Source organism: Oryx dammah, unplaced genomic scaffold (genome assembly GCF_014754425.2).
Source record: "Oryx dammah isolate SB20612 unplaced genomic scaffold, SCBI_Odam_1.1 HiC_scaffold_11072, whole genome shotgun sequence".
In the NCBI taxonomy this organism is placed as follows: domain Eukaryota; kingdom Metazoa; phylum Chordata; class Mammalia; order Artiodactyla; family Bovidae; genus Oryx; species Oryx dammah.
The window spans coordinates 145,410-172,431 of NW_024080466.1; the positions used below are offsets into that span (position 1 = coordinate 145,410).

At 40.0% G+C, this 27,022-nt stretch overlaps 1 protein-coding gene and 1 non-coding gene across 4 annotated transcripts in view; one reads left to right on the top strand and one right to left on the bottom strand.

The window, feature by feature from the left end:
* Nucleotides 1–27,022, bottom strand: part of LOC120860407 (sialin) — an 87,068-nt gene that overhangs the window by 25,409 nt on the left and 34,637 nt on the right. For all 3 annotated transcript variants that reach the window (XM_040236208.1, XM_040236209.1, XM_040236210.1), the window contains exons 7-9: nucleotides 13,420–13,578; nucleotides 7,880–8,012; nucleotides 6,343–6,490 (exon numbers count right to left, since the gene is read on the bottom strand). In XM_040236208.1, coding sequence (XP_040092142.1) covers nucleotides 6,343–6,490; nucleotides 7,880–8,012; nucleotides 13,420–13,578 — 440 coding nt within the window. The remainder of the gene's footprint in view (nucleotides 1–6,342; nucleotides 6,491–7,879; nucleotides 8,013–13,419; nucleotides 13,579–27,022) is intronic.
* On the top strand, nucleotides 23,098–23,202 carry LOC120860427. The gene has a single exon (XR_005720323.1). It is a non-coding gene; the product is annotated as a U6 spliceosomal RNA (small nuclear RNA).

Below are 27,022 nucleotides of genomic sequence, written 5' to 3' on the forward strand. Positions count from 1 at the left end.
AATCAATCGCATAAGGGAACATATTTCAGTCCTGTAATTATTGCGATGCCTTGAATCCTTTTCTGTAATGAGACTTAGTCTACTTTGTGAATACCACGTCCGCCTCAAGTCCCGAGCAGAGATGTGTTTAGGCCCTCGGGCTCCTGCTTGGGCCCTTCCACTGAAAAGGCTTCTTACTCCTTCACTCCTTCCATGTCAACGGGCTCTAAATTATTCCAGTTATGCTTGTATCCGATCTTTCAAACTGTCACTATATTTAACAAGGTTTTCTTGAGGTTAATTTACTTTTCAAGTATTCTTCTTCTCTTTCCTTACTATGTTAAGCTCCTTTAGTTTTTTTTAATTAAAAAAAATTTTTTTGGTTGCCCTGCATGGCATGTTGGATCTTATTAACAGCTCCCTTAACAGGGATTGAACTTGTGTACCCTGCACTAGAAGTGAGGAGCCTTAACCACTGGACCACTGGGGAATTCTAAAACTCCTTTAGTTCTAAACTCAACAACATGTATACTTAACATTTTCTAGCTTGTAAAGTTCACAAAATTCTTCCCCTGTTTCTCATAAGAAAGAGCATTAAAGCAAAATGTTGATTGACACACAGTAAGGTCAATACACAAATAGTTTTTTAGAAAGGATTTTCTCATCATACTGAATACGAAAATCTGTTTTCCAGGCTTCCCTGGTGGCTCAGTGGTAAAGAATCTGCCTGCCAACACAGGAGACACCAGTTTGATCCCTGGTCCTGGAAGATGCCAGTACTGGGAAGCAAATCACCCCAACTATTATGCCTGTGCTGTAAAGCTCAGTACCTGCAACTACGGAAGCCCACGTGCCCAAGAGCTTTGTTCTGCAGCAAGAGGATCCATCACAACGAGAAGCCTGCACACCGAAACTAGAGTCAGCCCCACTCACCACAATTCAAAGAAAGCCCACACAGCAACAAAGACCCAGCACAACCGAAAATAAATAAATAAAATAATAAAAGAAGAAAATCTATTTTCCTTCTTCCGTGCATGTAATTGTTCGACAGCACTGCCAATGGCCTTGCACAGTACTGCCGGGGGTCAACAGGACAGACGTGGGCCCTGAACCCTCAGAGGTGACAGCACAAGAGCTTCTGCCTGGCTATCTTTTGTTTCAAATTGGTTCTTGGCCCTTTATCCAAGTGTCATTTCTTTTCTTTCCTTGGTTCCCCACTGTTAAGGGTATGTAGATGGAAGCTCCTGTTTTTTTGAGTATGATCATGTACATCAACCACTCAGCAACTATGGACTGGGGGTGCTTCTCCTTGTGCAGAAGTTGTGATATGGATATATAAGATGTCTCAGTCTGAGAAAGCTCCCAAACAGATTGGGGCAAGAAGAAAGAGAAGAGTTACATTCAGAAATAATTACAAATCAAGCTATGAACAAGGAATGTCAGGTCCATGAATCAAGATAAATTGGAAGTGGTCAAACAAGAGATGGCAAGGGTGAACGTCGACATTCTAGGAATCAGCGAACTAAAATGGACTGGAATGGGTGAATTTAACTCAGATGACCATTATATCTACTACTGTGGGCAGGAATCCCTTAGAAGGAATGGAGTAGCCATCATGGTCAACAAAAGAGTCTGAAATGCAGTACTTGGATGCAATCTCAAAAACGACAGAATGATCTCTGTTCATTTCCAAGGCAAACCATTCAATATCACAGTAATCCAAGTCTATGACCCAACTAGTAACACTGAAGAAGCTGAAGTTGAACGGTTCTATGAAGACCTACAAGACCCTTTAGAACTAACACCCCCAAAAGATGTCCTTTTCATTATAAGGGACTGGAATGCAAAAGTAGGAAGTCAAAAAACACCTGGAGTAACAGGCAAATTTGGCCTTGGAATGCGGAATGAAGCAGGGCAATAATAGAGTTTTGCCAAGAAAATGCACTGGTCATAGCAAACACCCTCTTCCAACAACACAAGAGAAGACTCTACACATGGACATCACCAGATGGTCAACACCGAAATCAGATGGATTATATTCTTTGCAGCCAAAGATGGAGAAGCTCTATACAGCCAACAAAAACAAGACCAGGAGCTGACTGTTGCTCAGATCATGAACTCCTTATTACCAAATTCAGACTCAAATTGAAGAAAACAGGGAAAACCGCTAGACCATTCAGGTATGACCTAAATCAAATCCCTTATGATTATACAGTAGAAGTGAGAAATAGATTTAAGGGCCTAGATCTGATAGATAGAGTGCCTGATGAACTATGGAATGAGGTTCGTGACATTGTACAGGAGACCAGGATCAAGACCATCCCCATGGAAAAGAAATGCAAAAAAGCAAAATGGCTGTCTAGGGAGGCCTTACAAATAGCTGTGAAAAGAAGAGAGGCAAAAAGCAAAGGAGAAAGGGAAAGATATAAGCATCTGAATGCAGAGTTCCAAAGAATATCAAGAAGAGATAAGAAAGCCTTCTTCAGTGATCAATGCAAAGAAATAGAGGCAAACAACAGAATGGGAAAGACTAGAGATGTCTTCAAGAAAATTAGAGATACCAAGGGAACATTTCATGCAAAGATGGGCTTGATAAAGGACAGAAATGGTATGGACCTAACAGAAGCAGAAGATATTAAGAAGAGGTGGCAAGAATACACAGAAGAACTGTACAAAAAAGATCTTCATGACCAAGATAATCATGATGATGTGATCACTCACCTACAGCCAGACATCCTGGAATGTGAAGTCAAATGAGCCTTAGAAAGCATCACTATGAACAAAGCTAGTGGAGGTGACGGCATTTCAGTTGAGCTATTTCAAATCCTGAAAGATGATGCTGTGAAAGTGCTGCACTCAATATGCCAGCAAATTTGGAAAACTCAGCAGTGGCCACAGGACTGGAAAAGGTCAGTTTTCATTCCAATCCCAAAGAAAGGCAATGCCAAAGAATGCTCAAACTACTGCACAATTCCACTCATCTCACACACTAGTAAAGTAATGCTCAAAATTCTCCAAGACAGGCTTCAGCAATACGTGAACCGTGAACTTCCAGATGTTCAAGCTGGTTTTAGAAAAGGCAGAAGAACCAGAGATCAAATTGCCAACATCTGCTGGATCATGGAAAAAGCAAGAGAGTTCCAGAAAAACATCTATTTCTGCTTTATTGACTATGCCAAAGCCTTTGACTGTGTGGATCACAATAAAGTGTGGAAAATTCTGAAAGAGATGGGAATACCAGACCACCTGACCTGCCTTTTGAGAAATCTGTATGCAGGTCAGGAAGCAACAGTTAGAACTGGACATGGAACAACAGACTGGTTCCAAATAGGAGAAGGAGTACGTCAGTGCTGTATATTGTCACCCAGCTTATTTAACTTATATGCAGAGTACATCATGAGAAACGCTGGACTGGAAGAAACACAAGCTGGAATCAAGATTGCCGGGAGACATATCAATAACGTCAGATATGCAGATGACACCACCCTTATGGCAGAAAGTGAAGAGGAACTAAAAAGTCTCCTGATAAAAGTGAAAGAGGAGAGTGAAACAGTTGGCTTAAAGCTCAACATTCAGAAAACGAAGATCATGGCATCTGGTCCCATCACTTCATGGGAAATAGATGGGGAAACAGTGTCAGACTTTATTTTTTGTGGCTCCAAAATCACTGCAGATGGTGATTGCAGCTATGAAATTAAAAGACACTTACTCCTTGGAAGAAAAGTTATGACCAACCTAGATAGCATATTCAAAAGCAGAGACATTACTTTGCCGACTAAGGTCCCTCTAGTCAAGGCTATGGTTTTTCCTGTGGTCATGTATGGATGTGAGAGTTGGACTGTGAAGAAGGCTGAGCACTGAAGAATTGATGCTTTTGAACTGTGGTGTTGGAGAAGACTCTTGAAAGTCCCTTGGACTGCAAGGAGATCCAACCAGCCCATTCTAAAGGAGATCAGCCCTGGGATTTCTTTGGAAGGAATGATGCTAAAGCTGAAACTCCAGTACTCTGGCCACCTCATGTGAAGAGTTGACTCATTGGAAAAGACTCTGATGCTGGGAGGGATTGGGGGCAGGAGGAGAAGGGGATGACAGAGGATGAGATGGCTGGATGGCGTCACTGACTCGATGGACGTGAGTCTGAGTAAACTCCGGGAGTTGGTGATGGACCGGGAGGCCTGGCGTGCTGCAATTCATGGGTTCGCAAAGAGCTGGACACAACTGAGCGACTGAACTGAAGCTATGATATACAGCATAAAATTATAAACTGAGAAAAGGAAGAGGAAAAAAAAGCACAAAGGTCTGGAAAGGCTTTATGAAGAACTAGGATGTGAGCTGGGGAGGATTCATATGGATGGGGAGGAAAGGAAACGGACAAGAGGCTGAGAATGAATCCCAGTGGAAGGCATTATGGAACAGCAGACAGGACTCTGCCTGGAGCCAGGCATACAAAGACTCTGATCCTGAGGCGCCTTTTTGGACTTCTTACACAAAAGAAGAAACTGGATTATCTAGAAGTATTTATTGAAGGGATGGGAGACTGAGGATTAATAGGAATAGGAAGATTCTGAGGTAGTCTAGGTGTGAAAAATTGGGGGTAGGGGGTAGAAGACTACTTGTCTTTTCTCTAAAAATAAATATCGTTTGGGAACGCATGTACACCCATGGTGGATTCATGTCAATGTATGGCAAAACCAATACAAAATTGTAAAGTAAAATAAAAATAAATAAATAAATTAATTAATTAAAAAAAACCTAACTACTTTTATTGAAAAAAATAAAAATAAATAAAAATAAATATCATATTCATTATTTTTAAAACATTACATGTACCAAATCCTCTGGGTTAAAATATTCACACAGTCCCCCCATCTACCTTGTGTCAACTGGCACAAAAGAATTCTAGAAGAATGTGGCCCAAAGAATAGTTCCAGAGAAATAGCTATTTAAAGAATTTGGGCTTAAAAGTAGGATCCTAGGGGAAGTTTTGGCTCTATCATTTATTAGCTGAGTGATACAAATGAGTCACTTGACCTCTCTGAATCTGAGTTTTCTCAGTCATAAAACAGGTCATGAATGCCTTTCTCAAAGGGATGCTTTAAGGATCAAACAAGATAATGTTTGTGAAGATGGTTTATATGCTATCAAGTACTAAACAAATATATTTGCACATAGGTAAGATCATAATTGGACAAACAACTTGGTCTGGTCTTGGGCATTCATCCAACCAACTAAATGCTCACCATGGGCCAAGCTCCATGGTGAGCCCTGAGAATGTTAAGACTCTGAAGAACTCTGCCTTCACAAAGGTCCTATTCTAACTGGGCGGTGTATGTAATGTTTTTACAGAGGTGATGATAGTTAAACGTTTAAATTTAAAAACTACTTCATGCTTTAATTATTATGTAAACTGAAACTTCATTTAAGGATTTAAGTCAGTCTTAGGGCAGTCAAATTCATAGACACAAAAAAATAGTAGAAAGGCAGTTGCCAGGGATTGGGGGTGAGGGAGGAAGAATGGGAGTTAGTGTTTAATGGGTCCAGGGTTTCAGCTTGGGAAGATAAAAAAGAGTTCTGGAACGCGCTTCCCTGGTGGTTCTGTGGTAAAGAATCTGCCTGCCAATGCAGGAGACGTGGGTTTGATTCCTGGTCCAGGAGGATCCCATGTGCCTCGGGGCAGCTGAGTCTTTGTGCCACAACTACTGAGCCAGCAGACACCCTACAGCCCTTGTTCCACAAGAGAAGCCAGCACAACGAGAAGCCAGCACACTGCAACCAGAGAGCAGAACTTGTTCTCCCCAACTAGAACAAAGCCTGAGCAGCAATGAAGAACCAGCATAACTAAATAAAGAAACAAATATTTTTAAAAAATAAGAAAAATAAAGAGTTCTTGAATGGATCATGTTGCTGGTTGCACGACAGTGTGAATGGATGCACTTAATGAAGGGATAATTAGGAAATATGGGATGGACATGTACACTCTGTTATATTTAAAATGGGTAACCAACAAGGACCTACTCTGTAGCACAAGGAACTCTGTTCAGTGTTATTTGGAAGCCTGGGTAGGAGGGGGTTTTGGGGGAGAATGGATACATGTATATATTTGGCTGAGTCCCTTAGCTCTTCACCTGAAACTTTCACGACATTTTTAATTGGCTATATCCCAAAACAAAATTAAAAGTTAAAAAATAAATAAATAAATAAAAATACATGAGAACTTCTAAAATATTTTTAAAATGGTATCAATAGTAAAGTTTATGTTATGCATAATTCACTACAATTAATGATTAATAATGATTAAATAATGATTAATAATTTAAATAATAACTTAAAGTTAATCTGAACCAATCTTAAATCAGTACTCACGAAGGAGCAATGTCCAGATGGTTGATGCTAAAGCCAGAAGAGCAAAAGCCTCCCAGTGTTGTTGATATGGTTAGGAATGCAACAGCCAAGGAATAATCGCAGCCTATAAATCCTGCGGCGACCAGGAATATCGCAGGCCCAATCATCCCTGGAGTTAAAACGTTATAGAAAGAAAAAAAAAAACAAGCCACAGCATTAGTATTTGCTTGCTCTTCAATATAGCATAAATCTGAGATTTGATATTACTGCCACCTACTGTAGAAACATTGTACTGCCTGGAAGATTCAGCTTCAATCATAGTTTCATAAAGGAAATCAGTCCTGAATATTCTTTGGAAGGACTGATACTGAAGCTGAAACTCCAATACTTTGGCCACCTGATGCGAAGAACCGACTCATTTGAAAAGACCCTGATGCTGCGAAAGATTGAAGGCGGGAGGAGAAGGGGACGACAGAGGATGAGATGGTTGGATGACATCACTGACTCAATGCACATGAGTTTGAGCATGCTCCAGGAGTTGGTGATAGACAGGAAAGCCTGGCATGCTGTAGTCCATGGGGTCGCAAAGAGTCAGACACGACTGACTAAGTGACTGAACTGAACTGAACTGAAATAAAAAGTGCTGGAAAATATATGGAATTAATGAAACTATTATAAAAGTTAAAAAATCTCTTTATGCAATGTTATTAAATTTACATGTGACCAGGACTCAGCTAAAGTTCTACAATGTTTGAGAAAAAAGCAAGAGAATGACTAAAACATATAGTTCCAGAGAGAGGCAACAGTTGATACAGAACATGATTTAAAATTCACATTACCAAAGAAGGTAAACTAAATAATAAACTTTGTTAGATAAGGTTAGGAAAATACTCCATCTAGGTTTTGACAACTGAAAGTGGTATGCAGAGTTTATTACAGGCAGTTAAGCATCACATAAAAGTAATATAGGAAGGAGTGTAACGAGCAGCTGCTGTGTTTTCTGTGCCTATAGCAGGACCATCCAGCAACTCTCTGTGATGATGGAAATGCTGTATTTGTAGATACTGCAATCAAGGAACTTATTAGTTGTCTTACATCGTTTTAAAATTCACTTTTCTGAAATTAGAGTCTGAAACATGATTATTTAAGGTTCCTTTGAGTTCTTTGATTTATGGGTCCTCATTTGCTATAATGATGCTAGTATATATTTTTGATTGAAATTTAAAATAGAAAAGGGATGGAGACTTTCTTATTTTCATTGCAAACTTAGAGTTGAAAACAAAATGATTTATAAAAATTCTGGGGAAGATATTTAGCAAAGCAAGCCATTTTTTTAATAGCTGTAAGAGTATGGTAGAGATAACAGGATATTATAAATCTTAATCCTCAAAATGCATCATTCAAAAAGAACCATCTTATACAGACATGTACTACGTGTGCTAAAATATATTGTTTTGATATGTGAACAAATAACTAATATTATCACTTTTACTTTGCCTTTCAATGTAAACACAGTAAATAATTATAAACCAAAACAACATGATTCATTTTTACGTACCTATAAGGCTAAAAACTCTTCGAACCCACAGAGTTGAAAAATTCCACCTTGCCCTTAAATTGTCAGCAGCTTGACCCGACAGGATCATACATAACCAACAGCCTAAATAAGGGACTGCAGATAAAAACCCATTCTGGAAGGAAGAAGAAGATCCAAGATTAATTATGGAGGGAAAAAGAACCAAAATCACACACACACACACACACACACACACACATACACACACACACACACCCCTACCACCACATGAAAGCAAATACATAGCAGCATTCTGCTAATTTTTATATAATACAGTAAATAAGTTCAGTTTTTAGAAGGATTCCGGGATTCAGCTCAATGCAGTCCCAAAGAGCCTGTCTTACAGGGAACCAGAGCTCCCCATAGTCTAGTTTGCTTAGAGTGATCTTGAATGCTATTTTGGGATTTGGGCTCTAGCTTCAGTGAGAGGATGTATTCCTATTAGCCTAGGGCTTTCTCCCACAGGACAGTCTTAATTTATTTATTTTGAAAACATTTTTAAATTATAAAATAAAATTCAGAGAAAATCACATAAGTCAAATGCACAGCTTAATGAATTGTTTTCAAGTGAGCACCATCCAGATGCTGTTAGAAACTGCTCTCTTCCGGCTTCTTGCTTGAGGATGCCCAGACCTACTTCAACTGCATCAGTGCCGGGCGCTGCTGAAGGTGAAGAGACAGAAGAGGAGCCCAGGGCTGCTGGCTCCCCCTCCTCCACCCAGCCCTCCGCCCCTATCCAGGGTGACGAGGACACACGGAAGAAGTAGATGAGGAGTTGCTCATCGGACTTTGTCCCCTCTGTACTGGGTCCCTGTGACTCTCCGGGCCGTGGCCCCAGTGGCCCTGGCCCACCCAGCTCCCTCTGCTGATGTCTAGTGGTTTCAGTTCTGTCCTTCTGTCTAAGGCAGGATACAAGGGCCCCAAGCTCTATTCCTTTCCACGTCTGACATGGGGTTTGAATGTTGCGTGTTGTCTTTTTTGTTTATTTTGTTCTGAAATTAAAGTATGCAACATAAAGAAGATGCAGTTTGAAAAAACAGTGCCTGGAAAAATAAAAAATAAAAAAACAGTGCCTGGAGCACTTGCACATGCTTGGAGCAGAGGACAAAGGTGGTGGGTGATAGAGAGAGCTCTATTTTTCCCCTCTTCTCTTCCTCTACAACACCACCTAAACAAAATGAAAAAACCATGAGATATGAAACAGCATGTCTCATGGAAATGTGTTATTCATTCTGATTTGACTGCTTTTCAGGAAATCACCCATTCTGTAAAATGAAGAAAGCATACTCAAAAAAATTTCCCTTTCTTCTATTCGTTTTTCCTTTAAGCACAACCTGAGGTCCAAGCCTAAATGGCCCAATTTTGATAAAAACAAAGGTTTTTCAGAAACAGACACAGACTTAAGAGAATGAACTTATGGTTGCTGGGGAGGGGGGAAGATGGATGTAAGGGATAGTTAGGGAGTCTGGGATGGACATGTACACGCTACTGTAGTTAAAATGGATAACCAACAAGGACCTACTGTACAGCACAGGGAACTCTGCTCAACGTTATGTGGCAATCTGGATAGAAGGGAAGTTTGGGGGAGAATAGATAAATGTATATGTTTGGCTGAGTTCCTTTTCTGTTCACCTGAAACTATCACAAGATTGTCTGTTAAGTGGTTATACCCCAATACAAAGTAAAAAGTTAAAAAGAGAACACTTTAGTCTGAGAGAGATGGGTACACCTGTTAGAGATGTACAAACACAAAAAAGGTAGAAAGATATTTTATCACTGATATTAAAATCTGGTAATAATACTTGTTTTTCCAAGAAGAACAATTATTATTATTCTTATATTTTAATTTGTTCTGTAGTTGGTTCTGGATTTTTGTTTCTTTTCTCTCTGTTGCTATAGTTGTTGATTTTGTTATTTTATTATTACCATTATTATTATTACTAATTAATTTATTATTAACTATTTTATTATTACTATGAACTCTCTTTAAGCTTTTGAGAAATATTTTTTATTTACTTTTTTATTTATTAAAATTATTTTAACTGGAGGATAATTACTTTACAATATTGTGATGGTTTTTGCCACAGTTCAACATGAATCGGCCATAGGTATACATGTGGCCATCCCATCATGGTAATAATTTTATCTAATAAATAAATTCTATTTGTCTAATAAATAAATCCCATCTATCGAATAAATACATTCCATCTAGTAAATCTGGTAATAATTCTATCTAAGTATATTAATGGAATAGATCAGCAAAATTTGTTAATATTTTAAATTTAAGTGTGCTTAAGAAAAAATTTAATTTTTTATCACAATTTGTGATCTATTTTCAGATGTTGTATGCTTCTAGTTCAACTTCTTTGGTTGAATTTTTTTTTTTTTCTGGTATTGAGTAATTTCTTCTTTAAATTTATTCCATTTAGAATTTTGCATAGTGGGGGACTTCCCTGGCGGTTCAGTGGCCAATACTCTAGCTCCCAAAGCAAGGGGCCTGGGGTTCAATCATTGGTCAGGGAACTAGATCCCACATGCCACAGCTAACAGTTCACATGCTGCAACTAAGACCCAGTTCAGCCAAATAAATAAATAATTTAAGTAAGAGATACTAAAAAAGAATTCTGCAGAGTGGGATGACATCTGTTGTTTGTGGCAGAACCTTACACAGAATAACTGTAACAAATAGAGAAGAGAGTTTTCTGATCTTGGCCTTGTCCTCTGCTGGGCTAAGACCAACAATCACTAGTTACTTTTTCCACTTAAAATTGCAGTGGTAAAAACTCAACCTAAAACTGCTAAAATCTTCAACATTTATACCACATATATACGTCCATGTGCGTCTTCCATAGTTATTAAGCATTCTGTTCAAGGATATAGTCCCTTGTATTCATTTATTTAAAAAATTGATTCCAAAATGTTAATATTCAAAATAGGCCAACAGATACTGCTTCAACTCTCACTGAGTTGTAAGAAATAGAGACACTAGGAAAAAATGAGGAAAAAGTAAAAGTGATGATAATTAACAAAACTGAACATATAACAAAGCAAGCTTATAACAAATGATCAGATCTTTAAACTTTTAAATTAATGAGATTATAATTTTAAATACAATGCATCTCAAATCAAGCTTTATTTTGAACACAGGCTGTTTCATGAATGTAGTATGCTGATTTTTCAAGGAAAAAACATTAAAAAAGAAGCTTCTATATAACAAGAGAATTATTTTCAAACTCTATTCACATTTCTTTAAATTTTGATTCAAAAAGAAAAGGCCTCTTTTTGTTTGTTTTGTTTTGGTATGAAAATGTCAAGAAAAAAGATTCTAGTTTTTTTTTTAAGATTCTAGTTTGAAAGCCTCTCATTACAGAACTAAAAAAATATTAATGAAAAATAAATGAAGGCAATTAAGTACATATACTAATTACCAGTCAGCTATTGATACTGCATTCTTTTTATAGTTCTCCTGGGAAATTTTCGAAAAGAAGGATCAAGTGGAATGATCCTTAAATTTGCATGCAATTTGTCACTACTGTAGGAGACGACAGTCAAACTCTGTCAACAGAAAGCTTAGGAAAAATGAAGTTGCTTGCAACAAATCCATTCCAAGCTATGGGTAAAGCCTCAGTTCAGTTTGACTTCTGTTAACGCAAATGGTGGATATATTTCAGTATAATGGATTTTGTTTTTCAAAAGTAGCCGGAGGAGTTCCTCACAGCTTAGCTGTCTAGGTGAAGTTTAAGGTTTGGTCCACGTGGCCAACGTTTTCAGTATGCTCTGGAAGTGAGGTGAGTGAAAGGTTCATTTTAACAGTGTGGATAGCGTTAGGTCCAGGTAACCATTGCAGTTGTGCAGTCAGCCTTACTATCTACATTCACCACCCAGGCTGCTACTTTTTCTTCCAGTGTTTCCACTCTGGCTCAGTAATAGTTCTTGGGGGAATATACCGTATTTTCTTTATCTGTTCATCAGCAGATATCATTTGGGTTGTTTCCACCTCTTGGTTATTATGAATAATGATGTTATAAGCTTTTGTGTACATGTACATGTCTTTGCGTGCACATATGTTTTTAGTTCTCTTGGGTATAGACTCAGGAACGGAATTATTGGGTCATAATAACTTCATGTTTAACTTTTGGATGAACTGCCAAACTGATTTCCATGGCAGCTACACTTCACATCCTACCAGCAATGTATGAGGGATCTGTTTCCTCTGCATCCTTACCAGCACTTGTTATTTCCTGTTTTTTTTATTTTTTATTCTAATAGGCATGAAGTGGCATCTTATTATGGTTTTGAGTTCCATTTCTGTATTGAGTAATAGTGTTGAGCATCTTTACATCTGGCTTATTGGTCATTTTCATATTTTCTTTGGAGAAATGTCTATTTAAATCCTTTGCCCATTAAAAGAATTGGGTTACTTATCTTTTGATTATTGAGTTGTATAAATTCTTTACATATCTGGAATACTTAATCCTTATCAAGTATATGATTTGCAAATATTTTCTCCCATTCAGTGGGTTTTCATTCTTGATGATATCCTTTGAGGCACAAAAGCTTTCAATTCTGATGAAGCCCAACTTATCACTTTTTTCTTTTGGTCATGCGTGCTTTTGGGGTCATATGTGAGAAGTTGTTGTCCAGTCCCAGGTCACAAAGATGTACACTTCTAAGAGTTTTATCATTTTAACTCCTAACATTTATGCCTTTGATTCATCTTTCATTTGAAGACAAAAAACACTACCAAGTTTTCTTACAAACTATGCCTCTTTCTCTTTATGCTTTTCTTCAATTTCTTTAGAGACAAAATCCATCAACATAGAAATAATAGGAATTGTCTCCGTTTGATGAGATCAGAAGGAACTGACAGTTTTGGGGAGATCTGTCTTATACGGCTTTACAACTATAGCTCTGCCAAGCCTGGATAGCACTACAGAGCAACCTCTGTACAATCATCTTGTGTCTTCCAACACCCCACTAGGCTGCCAGCAGAGTCCTGACACCATCCCTTTTACAAGGGAATACAGTATCACCTGCAGGGCTACCCTGGTAGCTCGGACAGTAAAGAATCTGCCTGTAATGCAGGAGACCAGGGTTCGATCCCTGGATCAGGGAAGATCCCCTGGAGAAGGGAATGGCTACCCACTCCAGTATTCTTACCTGGAGAATTCCATGGACAGAGGAGCCTGGTGGGCTACAGTCCATAGGGTCATCAAGAGTCAGACATGACTGAGTGACTAACATACACACACGCACAGAGTACCACCTGTATTTGTCATCTGAGATCCTGGCATGTTACTGGGCACTAGTAAGATCTTCACAGTTAAAGGGGATACTAGCCAAGAGACCCTGAATCAAGAGTTAACACACACAGCGCAAAGGAACAAGCAAGGCTAAGAAGAGAAGTCCTTAGAATTTAGTATACCAAAGTAAAATGGAAGATGCAAAGTAACTGAGTTTCACATAGATAGGAACAAATTCTGTATATTCTCTATAAGAAGTAGATGCTTATTTTTTCTTACCTCTTGAATATTGAACCTTAGGACTTCCTTCATGTAAGTAGGCAATAAGGTCAATAAAGTATAAAAAGTCCAGTTGTAAGAAAAGTGTGCAACTACAATAGCCCAAAGTGGCAGTGATTTCACCATAGGTATCCACGGCACTGACTTCTGTGAAGAGAGCTAGAAAACAAACAAACACCAGGCGTAATTGGGATAAGCTACAGCTATGTCTGGGCTTCCCTGATAGCTCAGCTGGTAAAGAATCTACCTGCAATGCAAGAGACCCCAGTTTGATCCCTGGGTCGGGAAGATCCCCCAGAGAAGGGATAGGCTACCCACTCCAGTATTCTTGGGCTTCTCTGATGGCTCAGATGGTAAAGAATCTGCTCGCAATGCAGGAGATCTGGGTTTGACACCTGGGTCAGGAAGATCCCCTGGAGAAGGGCATGGCAACCCACTCCAGTATTCTTGCCTGGAGAATCCCCACAGGCAGAGGAGCCTGGCGGGCTACAGTCCATGGGGTCTCAAAGGGTTGGACACAACTAAGTACAGCACAGGACAGCTATGTTTAAATCTGTATCTTATCAGCTAAAATTTCATCTGAACACATTATCAATCTTGGCTAGTAAATCTTAGATTTCTGAAACAACTCTTTAAAAATATTAAATAGCAATAGAAACTCCATGATTCAGGTTAGAAGAAAAAACAGAATTGTAATATTAGAGCTCAAAGGTCAAACTAAAAATGCCTTATAAGTGTCAGAAGTCCTCTGAAGTATTAATTTCTCCACCTTAAAAAGAGAGGACAGTTTAATAATCAAATTCAGAGGCTGACATAAGGGCCAAGGTAAGAGACTGGAAGTCCTATTAGAATTCATATTTCATTCTCCAATCTTTACTCAATTACAGTAATTTATAAGAACTGTGCAATAAAAGGTTTTTTATGTAGCCATCTGGAGTAACGGTCTTCAAAGCAGGGTATAAACATTCCAGGGGTAGCAAGATGGTCCTCCCCTCGTGGAAAGGCATCCTAGATCTATCTATACTCACAATACTCATTTGAAAACAAGAAATTAAGCTGTATTAATATTTAACAAATAGTTTGGCCCTGGAATACGTCAGATAATCACATATTGTCTGATTTCCCCCAATCAAAAGGGGTTTAATGGCGTCCTTATTTTTCTTTTTTTAAAATATAAATTTATTTATTTTAATTGGAGGTTAATCACTTTACAATATTGTATTGGGTTTGCCATACATCAACATGAATCCGCCACAGGTATACACATGTTCCCCATCCTGAACCCCCCTCCCTCCTCCCTCCCCGTATACCTGCCTTTCAAAATGGATTTATGGGTTCCATTAGCCAGTTTTAATGAAAACAAATCTACAGAATTAACAAGGACTTCCCTGGTGGTTTAGTGGTTAAGCATCCACCTGCCAGTCCAGTGACCTGGGTTTGATGCCTGGCCAGAGAAGATTCTGCAGGCTGCAGGGCGGCTAAGCCCACTTGCCACAACTACTGAGCCCACACACCTAGAGCTCGTGCTCTGCAACGAGAGAAGCCACCGCAACGAGAAGCCTGCGCACTACACCTAGAGAGCAGCGCCTGCTGGCCGCAACTGGAGAAAGTCCACACGCACCAAGAAGACTCAGTGAGGACAAAAAAAAAGTCTTCAAAAGATTCATCTGGAGAAGGTAAACAGAAATCTAATAACATAAGCACGAGTGAATGCTTATGTTAAAGAAAACAGTAGAGTTGACACTTTTCTTCATGAGCCCTTTGTCAGCTACCACACCAAACAAAATGATGGCAGGCTCATCAATACTCCATATTCAAACACACTATTCCTATTAAACAATTATTATTATTAATTTTGAAGTGACAAAAGGCTTTTCCTATTAAAATTCAAATTTTATGTATATATTGTTTATTTCATCTTACCCATCTTTTAAAGAGTCTGTCTTTATGTAAAATTTATAATGTAGGAAAGTACAGAAGTGCATACAGATAACCATAAAAATATCCATATGCTCAGATTGTTATCCCCCACACTGTATTTTTTAAAAATATATTTATTTACTTGGCTGTACCAGGTCTTAGTTGCAGCACTTGGGATCTTCATTTGTGGCAATGTGACATCCAGTTCCCTGAGCAGGGATCGAACCTGGGCCTCCTGCATTGGGAGTACAGAGTCTTAGCCACTGGACCACCAGGTAAGTCCCCCTGCTTTACAGACGCATGATTAAGTAAAGCCTGGAGACTACTGGCCTGAGAAATCAGTTCCTGACATTTCCTGTATACTGAGACTCTGCTAAGTCTTCTTCACAAGCTGGAGCAATCTATGTTTCCACCTCCAGGGTGCACTATTATTTCAAAAAGGGGAAGAACCAGTATTAACCTTCTTGGGGCCTTTTTTTCTAGGGACTTTTGGTAGATAGACTCTTGTGATTTGGTAGGTACACTCTTGTGATTCCCCCCACGTATCAAAGATGTAGGGGATGTGGGGGAAGAGAAACAGAGGGGACAATTATTCTTATATAGCAGTGGTTCTTGATTCCAGCTACACTTCAGAATCACCTTTGGCACTTCAAAATTACAGTTGGCTGTGTTCTACCCCAGACTTGCTGATTCAAAGCCAAAGTCAAACTTCTGAGTGGAGGACCAATGTGTATATTTTAAAAGGCTTCCCTGGTGATTCTACACAGCAGTGGTTCTCAAACTTTGCTTCATGTTAGAATAACCAGGTGAGCTAAAAAAAACCCAGAGCCAAAATCACACCTGAGACCAATTAAATCAGGTTGGGAGGTGGGTGGGAGATGGGTAGGAGGTAGGTGGCCATATTTTTGAAAGATCCTTGGATGATTTCAAAGTGTAGCAAGCTTTGGGATCCACTGTTGTAGTAATTGGGGCTTCCCTGGGTGGCAACTAGAGGTAAAGAATCCACCTGCCAATGTAGGAGATCCAAGAGACTCCGGTTCTATTCCTGGGTTAAGGAGATCCTCTTAAGAAGGAAATGGCAACCTACTCAGCATTCTTGCCTGGAGAATCCCATAGACAGAGGAGCCAGAAAGGCTACAGTCCATGGGGTTGCAAAGAGTTGGACACGACTGAGCATAACACAGCAGCAGTTGTAGTAATTAAATAATTCTGCAACCTCCTCCCTGCTGCTTGAGCCCTATCACCCCTTGCTTGAAAAATCTTAGGACAAAGAGGAAGGAAAAAACCAGTCTAGAGAATTTAGCATTTAAAGGAATTTGGAATATAGCTCTTTTTATATGGCTTTGAAACTCACAAAAGAAATGAAATCATACTTCTTTGTTGAAAAATATGAGCCTAAATCTATCTGATCTAAATAACCGAAATATATCTGATGTAAAATATGTAATAATTTTAAGACATGCTTATGACTATGTATTTACACTTACTGATGGTGATGTTTTAGAAGAGTATAGGGCTCTGATAATAGCTTCTGTAGCTTTTCACCAGTATTTAGGCATAATCTTGCTTATATTAATATAAATGAAGGAAAAGTGAAGCAAACTGAGCCATACCAGAATATTTTTACAGTCTAACAATTGAATTTTCTATAATTTGAGTTTTTTGGAGAATCACTCAACCATGACCAGCTATACGTGGAGAGTGATGTCAGCAAGATGGCCAAATAATATGCCCCATATTGGTATCCAGTGTCCCCCACCCTCAACAACAATCTGGGATCCATCCACAGACAAAAGTGCTTTTCTGGGGGCAGTGGGATCTACAAACATATGCCAAGAGACCCAGTAAGAGTTTTGCATGCCTGTGCATTGGGTAAAAGACATAAGGATCTTGGTCCCAGCTATGAACCCTGAAGTAACTTGTCAACCAGCTTCAGCCTTTCTTGGCCATGGTCTGGGAACCCTTGGAAAATATTGACTTAGATTGTTAGCTTTAGACAAGGAAATCCTGGCATTTGTGACAACACATATGAACCCTGAGGGCATTATGCTAAGTGAAATAAGTTATACAGAGAAAGACAAATATCGTATAACTTACATGCAGAATAGAGACCAAGCTGTGCAACAAGGGAAGCCGCCACAATGAGCAGCCTGTACCCTGCAACGAACAGTAGCCCCCATTCGCCACAACTAGAGGAAGCCTGTATGCCACAACAGAGACCCAGTGCAGTCAAAAACTAAAAAGTCAAAACTCATGGAAACAGAGAATAAAGTGGTAGTGGCCAGGGGCTGGAGAGAGGGGGAAACTCATCTTCCCGTCACAAGATGAGCAGCTGCTAAGGTCTAATGTCAGCATGGCGACGACAGCTAGCACTACTCTATCACGTACTTGAAAGCTGCTAAGGAAGTAGATCTTAAATGTTCTCACCACAAAAAAGAAACGGTAATCCACTGAGATGCTGGAGGTGTGACTAAGCCCACGGTGGGCATCATTTTGTTACACGTGCATGTGTTTGTTAGTGGCTCAGCTGTGTCCGACTCTTTGCGACACCATAGACGGTAGCCCGCCAGTTTCCTCTGGAATTCTCCAGGCAAGAATACTGGAACGGGTTGCTGTTCTTTTCTCCAGTTTTGTAATTAAGTATATCAAATCATCATGGTGTACATCTTAAACATACATAATGTCAATTATATCTTAATGAAGCTGGGTAGGGGGAAAGACCAGTTGTAGGCCAAACATATAAGCTTGACATGTAGAGGATCTCAACAGCTATTTATCACATGAATATGAAGCCCACAGAGTCAGGAATTTGGAAAGAAGAATATAATATGTAAATGTTAGTGTTCATTTGTAAACTGTGTATAAAACAACAGCTTTCTTTTCTCCGAATGAGAATTATGATATCAATTTATAGTATTTCCACATTATTAGTTATATTTTAAGGGGGGAAACCCTTCATTTATAAAACATTCAAATTAATGATGAATTTTTAAATGTTTCTAGAAGAAACTATCCAATTAGCTGTGGCAGATATTAAAAAAATCCTTCAGGATTTTAAGATAGCCCTGTCTAATAGAACTTCTTATGGTGACAGAAATGCTCTATATCTACACTGCCCAATTTGGTAAACAGGAGCCCTATTAAGCCTTTGCAATATGGCTAGTGTGACTGAGGAAATGAATTTTTAATTAAATTAATCTAAATTAAAATTAACCACAAGTGTTGGTGGCTACCATAATGGACAACAAAAGTTGAAGGTAAGATCTTAATAAAGTACAAAACAGCTTTTTCTGATGTTCTAGATAAGAAATTATTCTTTTGCTATTATCAGAGGTGACTTGTCAATCACGCAGTGTCACACATGTTAAATGTTGGCAAAGCACATTACAAAAGTTCTTAGCAGAGCTCCACATTCTTCTAAAATGCCACTGCTGATGAGTGAAAATATACTGGAAAGGAAATTTTTCAGTTGTTCAGATCATCTGCCCAGCCAATATTTTGAGAGCAAATTCTTTAAGATATTTGAGTAAGGGAATTTCTGAAGGAATAATCAATGAGATCTTGAATCTTGTATAGAGAATGTATCATTAAATAAGTAATAATAGCTCAAACAGTTTTTTAAAATACCAGTTAAAGCACAGAAGTAAAGAACAAAAATGTATTTGTTGTCAAATGTGAAAAATCTTCTAGACTATAGGAAGGGTAAGGTCAATCAATAACATTTGTGTATCTTCTATGCGCAACTTCACACACACAAAAAATGTTTTCCTGTCAAATGTAAGAAAAAACAAATTGGTTTAGAAAAAGCTGCATGAAACACATGTTCAAAGTTAGGGCAACTAAATATTCAAGCCAAAGCCCTTATTTGCTTCATAAGACTGCAAAATTGTATACTCTTTCAAAAAGGTAGAAGAGAAGTAAAACAATTTTAAAACATCCTGTTCTAAAGACTTAGTAAAGAAAAAAAAAATAAAAGAGCAAAAAAACAATACCAGATCTCTTGAGGAAAGAAAACGTCAATGGGTAAAGTGGTAATGTCTTAACAATTTATTAAAAAGGAGACCGCTATATACTGTGTTCTTGGACTGGAAGAATTAATATTGTTAAAATGACCATACTACCCAAACCGATGTACCAATTCAATGCAATCTCTATCAGAATAACAAGGGCATTCTACACAGAACTAGAACAAATAATTTAATAGCTTGTATGGAAACATAAAAGACCTAGAACAGCCAAAACAATTGAGAAAGAGAAACAGCTGGAGGAATATGCTTCCTGACTTCCAACTATACTATAAAGCTATAGTAATAAAAACTCAGTATGGTTCTGGCACAAAAGCAGACTTATAGATTGGTGAGACAGAATAGAAAGCCCAGAAATAAACCCGATTGACACTCATGGTTAATTGCTGCTGCTGCTGCTGCTGCTGCTGCTGCGTCGTCGCTTCAGTTGTGTCCGACTCTGTGTGACCTCACAGAAGGCAGCCCACCAGGCTCCCCCGTTCCTGGGGTTCTCCAGGCAAGAGAACTGGAGTGGGTTGCCATTGCCTTCTCCAACGCACGAGGGTGAAAAGTAAAAGTGAAGTCGTTCTTACTCTATGACAAGAGAGAAAAGATAGTCTGCACAGTGGAGAAAGACAGACTCTTCAATAAATGGTGCCGAGAAAACTGGACAGCTACATATAAAAGACTGGTTCCAGATTGGGAAAGGCTGTGTATTGTCACTCTGCTTATTTAACTTATATGCAGAGTACATCATGCAAAATGCCGGGCTGGACAAAGCACAAGCTGGAATCAAGACTGCCAGGAGAAATATCAATAACCTCAGATACACAGATGACACCACCCTTATGGCAGAAAGCAAAGAAGAACTAAAGAACCTCTTGATGAAAGTGAAAGATGAGGAGAAGGGGACAACAGAGGATGAGATAGTTGAATGGCATCACTGACTAGATGGACATGAGTTTTAGCAAGCTCCAGGAGTTGGTGATGGACAGGGAAGCCTGGCAGGCTGCAGTCCGTGGGGTCACAGAGTTGACTGACCTGAACTGAACTGGGAACTACCAAATGACCTAGCAATCCCACTGCTGGGTACGTACCTGAAAAAAAAAAAAACTCTAATTGGAAAAGATACAGACATCCTAATGTTTATAGCAGCATCATTTACAACTGCCAAGAAATTGAAGCAACCTAAGTGGCAATCAACAGATGAATGGGTAACGAAGATATGGTATATACACAATGGAATAGTACTAAATTATTAAAAAAAAAGAACAAAATTATGCCATTTGCAGCAACATGGATGGACTTGGAGGGCATTGTGCTAAGTGAAATAAGTCAGACAGAGAAACACAAGGTATTACTTATTTATGGAATCTAAAAAATACAACAAATTAGTGAAGATAACAAAAAAGAAGCTGACTTACAGATACAGAGAAAAAACTAATGGCTATTAGCAGGGAGAGGGAAGGTGGAGGGGCAGTTTAGGGGCAGTGGGTAAAGAGGTACAGTGAAGTGAGAGTGAAAGTGAAGTCGCCCAGTCGAGTCCGACTCTTTGCGACCCCAGGGACTATCGCCTATCAGGCTCCTCCGTCCATGGGATTTTCCAGGCAAGAGTGCTGGCATAGATTGCCATTTCCTTCTCCAGGGGATCTTCCCAACCCAGGAATCGAACCCGGGTCTCCCACATTGCAGGCAGACACTTTACCGTGTGAGCCACCAGGTATAAAATAAGCTACAGGCTGTATTATACAACATGGGGAATACAGCCAATATTTATAACAAGTATAAATGCAGCATAATCTTTAAAAATTGTGAATCACTATTTCATCATAGGGCTTCCTTGGTGGCTCAGATGGTAAAGAATCTGCCTGCTATGCAGCAGACTTGTGTTTGATCCCTGGTTCAGGAAGATCCCCTGGAGAAGGGAACGGCAATCTGCTCCAACATACTTTCTTAAAGATTTATTTATTTACATTGTTTTTTGGCCGTGGTGGGTCTTTGTTGCTGCACGTGGGCTTTCTCTAGCTGCGCTGAGCTGGGCTACTCTCTAGTTGCAGTGTGCAGGCTTCTCACCGAGGTGGCTGCTCTTGCTGAGGAGCACAGGCTCTAGGCCTGCGGGCTCCAGTAGTTGCTGATCAGTAGTTGCGGCACATGGGCTTAGTTGCTCCCTGGCACGTGGGATCTTCCCAGACTAGGGATCAAACCATTGTTTTCCCATCTATTTGCCATGAACGGATGGGACCGGATGCCATGATCTTCGTTTTTTGAATGGTCAGCTTTAAGCCAGCTTTTTCACTCTCCTCTTTCACTTTCATCAAGAGGCTCTTTAGTTCTTTGCTTTCTGCCATAAGGGTGGTGTCATCTGTGTATCTGAGGTTATTGATATTTCTCCCGGCAATCTTGATTCCAACTTGTGCTTCATCCAGCCCAACATTTCACATGATGTACTCTGCATATAAGTTAAATAAGCAGGGTGACAATATACAGTCTTGACGTACTCCTTTCTCAATTTGGAATTGGTCTGCTGTTCCATGTCCGGTTCTAACTGTTGCTTCTTGACCTGCATACAGATTTTCGGAGGCAGGCAGGTGGTCTGGTATTCCCATTTCTTGAATAATCTTCCACATTTGTTGTGATCCACACAGCCAAAAGGCATGTGAAATGAGTGCAACTGTGCGGTAGTTTGGACATTCTTTGGCATTGCCCTTTTTTGGGACTGGAATGAAAACTGACCTTTTCCAGTCCTGTGGCTACTGCTGAGTTTTCCAAATTTGCTGGCCTACTGAGTGCAGCCCTTTAACAGCATCAAGCTTACAAATCGTTCATGGCATCCCAGTGCCTAAAGGGTAAAGTCTAAGTTCCTCAGTGGGACATACAGGATTCTCCATGATCAGGCTTCTTCTGCCACTCTCTGCCTTTGCCTTTTACCTACATCAATACCTGATTCCTGGCGAGTGTCACTCTCTTTCCTCAGAGTCTGCTTATACCACACCCTTGCCAGGGGATACCCATACATCTCTCCCTTTCCCAATGTGCCTAGTTAACGCCAACTTTTCTTTCAAGATTGTTCAGATGAAGCTTTTACCAGTAAGAAAGAAACAAGCAGCGTCTGACTGCTCTCACCTGAGACGGTCTGCTTCTAACAGTTGGGCCACAGCACGCTCCCACTGACTGTGATCCCTGGTCTGGGAAGATTCCATACGCTACGGAGCAACTAAGCACATGTGCCACAACAACTGAGCCGGCACTCTAGAGCCCATGCTCTGCAACAAGAGAAGCCACCGCAATAAGAAGCTCATACACTGCAATGAACAGTAGTCCCTGCTTGCCACAACTAGAGAAAGCCCGCAGCCATGAAAGCCCGACACAGTCAAAAATAAATAAAATCTTAAAAAAAAATGACGGAATGAGACAGATAGACAACACCTTGATCACCTCTGAGCACAGATGCAAACGAGAATGTATGAACCACACAAAAGAGCAAAACTCTCTCCTGGCTAATGTGACTGCTGCTTCTCTGCCAATTATAGCCTCAGCCCCACCTAGATAAAAATTAAGATCCTCAGCCACAGAACCACTACTGCCTTCTCACAGCACCAATTCTGGAGCAAAACAGTGATTCTTTAAACCTTTCTCACAGTCAAGTAACACAAGTCTAAACTGTAACAAGCTGCCTTCATCTCTCTCACTGAGATGCCCTTTAACTCCTCATGTTGTGGTTTCTTCTTCTTTGCCACAAAGCAAGAAATCCCATGCTCACTTTGGCAGGACATACATTAAAAGTGGGACAATACAGAGAAGATTAGCATGGGCCCTATGCAAGGATGACATGCAAATTCATGTAATGCTCCATATTAAAAAAGAAAGAAAAAAAGAAAGAAATCCCTTTGTTCAACTACAGGTATGTTGCTGACAGTCCTTGGCAGGAGAGTATCATCACCAGGCTGGCTGAGGACTCCTGCCTTCTCTGTACCAAAGATGTACTATGTAAGCTGTAGACAGCAGTGTTGGCCTGAAGTTCTGTCCATTCACGTCTGTCTCCCTCTGGATATCATAGGTCCCACAGGAACCATGTCTTGTTCATTTCTTCTCTCTGATTATCAATTTTTTTTCCCTTAATACCTTACAAAGAGGGGCTTCCTTACCGGCTCAGATGGTAAAGAATCTGCCTGCAAAGCAGGAGACCTGGGTTTAAACCCTGGGTCAGGAAGATCCCCTAGGGAAGGGGATGGCTGCCCACTCCAGGATTTTTGCCTGGAGAATCATAATGAGAGAGGAGCCTGGCAGGCTACAGTCCAGAGGTCGACTGAGTGACTAAGCACACACACACACCTGAGAAAGAACCTAGGACACAGTAAGCTCTCAAAAAATGTTTAAGGAATGAATGAAGTACAGCAGATCCCAAATATTTATTGGATCCAGGATTAAAAGCAGAGCTTCATGTAACAAAGTAGTTTATGACATTTTCAACTACAATGTCATCTGGTTTAAGAATGCCATTTGAAGTTCTAGGAAACCTAATTCTCTTAATTCCTCTTGCTTCTGAATATTTCAATTTCTGAAGCATATGGAAAAACAGATTAACCTTAGGCTTGGATAATGGACAGATTTAGGCACCTTTGAAGTTCTCTTTTAAAAAAACTAAATAAACTAAAAATTTCATAAGTCAGTGAGGATAATGGTAAAAATGAAATTTTATTTTATTTATTTGTTTTTTTAAAATTTTTATTTTTACTTTATTTTACTTTACAATACTGTATTGGTTTTTTGCCATACATTGACATGAATCTGCCACGGGTGTACATGAGTTCCCAATCCTGAACCCCCCTCCCACCTCCCACTCCATATCATCTCTCTGGATCATCCCCATGCTCCAGCCCCAAGCATCCTGTATCCTGTATCGCACCTAGACTGGCGATTCATTTCTTACATGATAGTATACATGTTTCAGTGCCATTCTCCCAAATCATCCCACCCTGTCCCTCTCCCTCAGAGTCCAAAAGTTTAAAAGAAGCAAGTTATTAATAATCAATGCTGAGAAAACATACCAAGTTTTTTTTAAAAAACTGGAAGCATAATTGACTTACAATATTATATTAGTTCCTCGTGTACAAAAGAACAATTCAAAATTCAATACAAAGCTATTACACAATGTTGACTTATGTTCCCCAAGCTGTACAATAAGTACATCCTTGTTACTTATTTATTTTATACCCAGTAGTTTGTACTTCTTAATCCCCTTCAACTACCTTGCCTGGCCCCGACTCCCCCTTCTCCCTCTCTAACCACTACTTGGTTCTCTGTATCCATGAGCCTGTTTCTGTTTAATATTTGTTCACTTGTTTTATTTTTCAGATTCCCCATATAAATGAAAAGATACAGTTTTTGTCTTTTTCAATCTGACTTATTTCACTAAAGCAAAATACCGTCCAGATCCATCCATGTTGTTGCAAATGGCAAAATTTCATTCTTTTTTATGACCAAGTAATATTCTACTATATATATAAATACATTACATTTTATGTGGCAAGATCCATTTACAATGCATTAACTATTTTAACCTGTGCCTCAGTAGGGGGAAAATGGGTATTCATTTAATTAATATCTCAGAGCACAGGGAGATCTCAAAGTAACTTTATTACATTGGTGATACCTTCTAAATGTCTGCCAACTTTTGGTGAAGACCAAGGGATGCCATATTTCTTAAAATTCAGCAGCTTACAGAGACCTTTGTAGCGAATTATAAAACTTAAAAAGAAACGTGAATGAGTAAATGTTTAATTATTACCTGGTTTGCTATATATGGAAAAGGCAATGGCAACCCACTCCAGTACTCTTGCCTGGAAAATCCCATGGACAGAGGAGCCTGGTAGGCTGCAGTCCGTCGGGTCGCTAGGAGTGGGACACGACTGAGCAACTTCACTTTCACTTTTCACTTTCATGCATTGGAGAAGGAAATGGCAACCCACTCCAGTGCTCTTGCCTGGAGAATCCCAGAGAAGGAGGAGCCTGGTGAGCCAGCTCCATCAACCAGAACACAGCCTGGTGTCCGTCTCTGGGGTCGCACAGAGTTGGACACGACTGAAACGACTTAGCAGCAGTAGCAGTTGCTGTATATAAAAATTGAACCCTGTGATATAAAGGGTGGGCCCAGTGAGCTGAGACAAGCACACACAAGTCCCGCGATGCCGAGAGTGAGCCCGGGGAGCCCAGACAAGCACACACAAGCCCTGTGACGAAGAGGATGGGCCTGCAGAGCTGAGACAAGTGCCCACAAGCCCCGCGATGCAGAGGATGGGCCCGGGGAGCCCAGACAAGCGCACACAAGTCCCGCGACGCAGAGGCCGGGCCCGGGGAGCTGAGTCAAGTGCACATAAGCCCGTGACGCAGAGGCCGGACCTGGGGAGCTGAGACAAGCGCACACAATGTGATGCAGAGGCTGGGACTATGAAGCTGCGACAAGTGTACATGAGCCCACAATACAGGGGGTGAGTTCCAGGGGCTGAGGGAAGCCCACAGAAGTCTCCATGACACAGAGGGCACAGTCGGGGAGCCAAGAAAAAATCCACACAAACCCCTACGCAGCAAGCTTCGGCTAGCAGTGCAGGGCGGAACAGGGGAACAGAAGCGTAGCAATGATCCCGGGGACAAGTTGGGGGCTGGCGACAGTGGAGAGATGCTGAGTGGGCCACGTTGAAGCAGCTGTGGAGACAGATGTGTCCAACAGTGCCAGGGCCAGAAGCGCTGCCCAAACACATACTGGACCCATAGAGGCTACTGGACACTGCACCGCCCTTCAGAGAGATGAGATCCAGCTCCATCAGCCAGAGCACAGGCACAGCTCCCCCAGCCAGGATAACATCACAGGACACTAACCCGACCCCACCCACGGGGCAGACTCCACAACCAAGAAGTACGACCTTGAGAACCTTTTTTTTTTTTTCCATTTTTTCTTATAAATCACACTGCTTCCTCCTCCTATATAGTCTTGCCTTCACATTATCGTTTTGCAGTGCTGTGGAATTTTCCTCTTTGTTTTTCTTGTTAAAAAAAATAATTCATTTTAAAGATTTTTTTTCTTTTTCATCCTTTTTTTTTTGAATGAGTTTTTAAATTTTGTTTTTGACATATTCAACTGCTTTGCCTATCATTCTATACTGGCTATAGCTATTCCTGACTATACAGAGATCTTTTCCAAATACATCTATTTATCTTTGCTTTTTTATTTTTTCTTTTCTCTCTTTTTTACCCTCTTTTCCATCCCCTCTTTCTCTTTTCCTTCCCTTCTCCTCTTTTTATCCCTTTTTCTATTCTCCTTTTTTTCTTTCACTCTTTCTTTTCTCACCAAGTAAGTTAAATTGTTGAGCTCTCTTTGCTATATTCCCCAGTTGGCACTCTGCTTGTGCTCAGTTTTCCAGATTGAGCATTCGCTAGCTCTGCTTTTTAATTAGTTGATAGCACTTTTGGTTTTCCTTGTTCACCAAGTCAATCTCCTGTACTCTTTTCTTTAGAATACTGTATGTGTGCAAGTGTGTGTTTATGTCCCATTATTTCTGTAATTACCTGCTTGATCTCCTCCCACTAGAACACAGACACAAGTCACCCCTAACAAGAAGTCAACACAAACCACCCGTCCAATCTTTCCCTCCAAGGGCAAAAACCAAAAGGAATAAGGATTA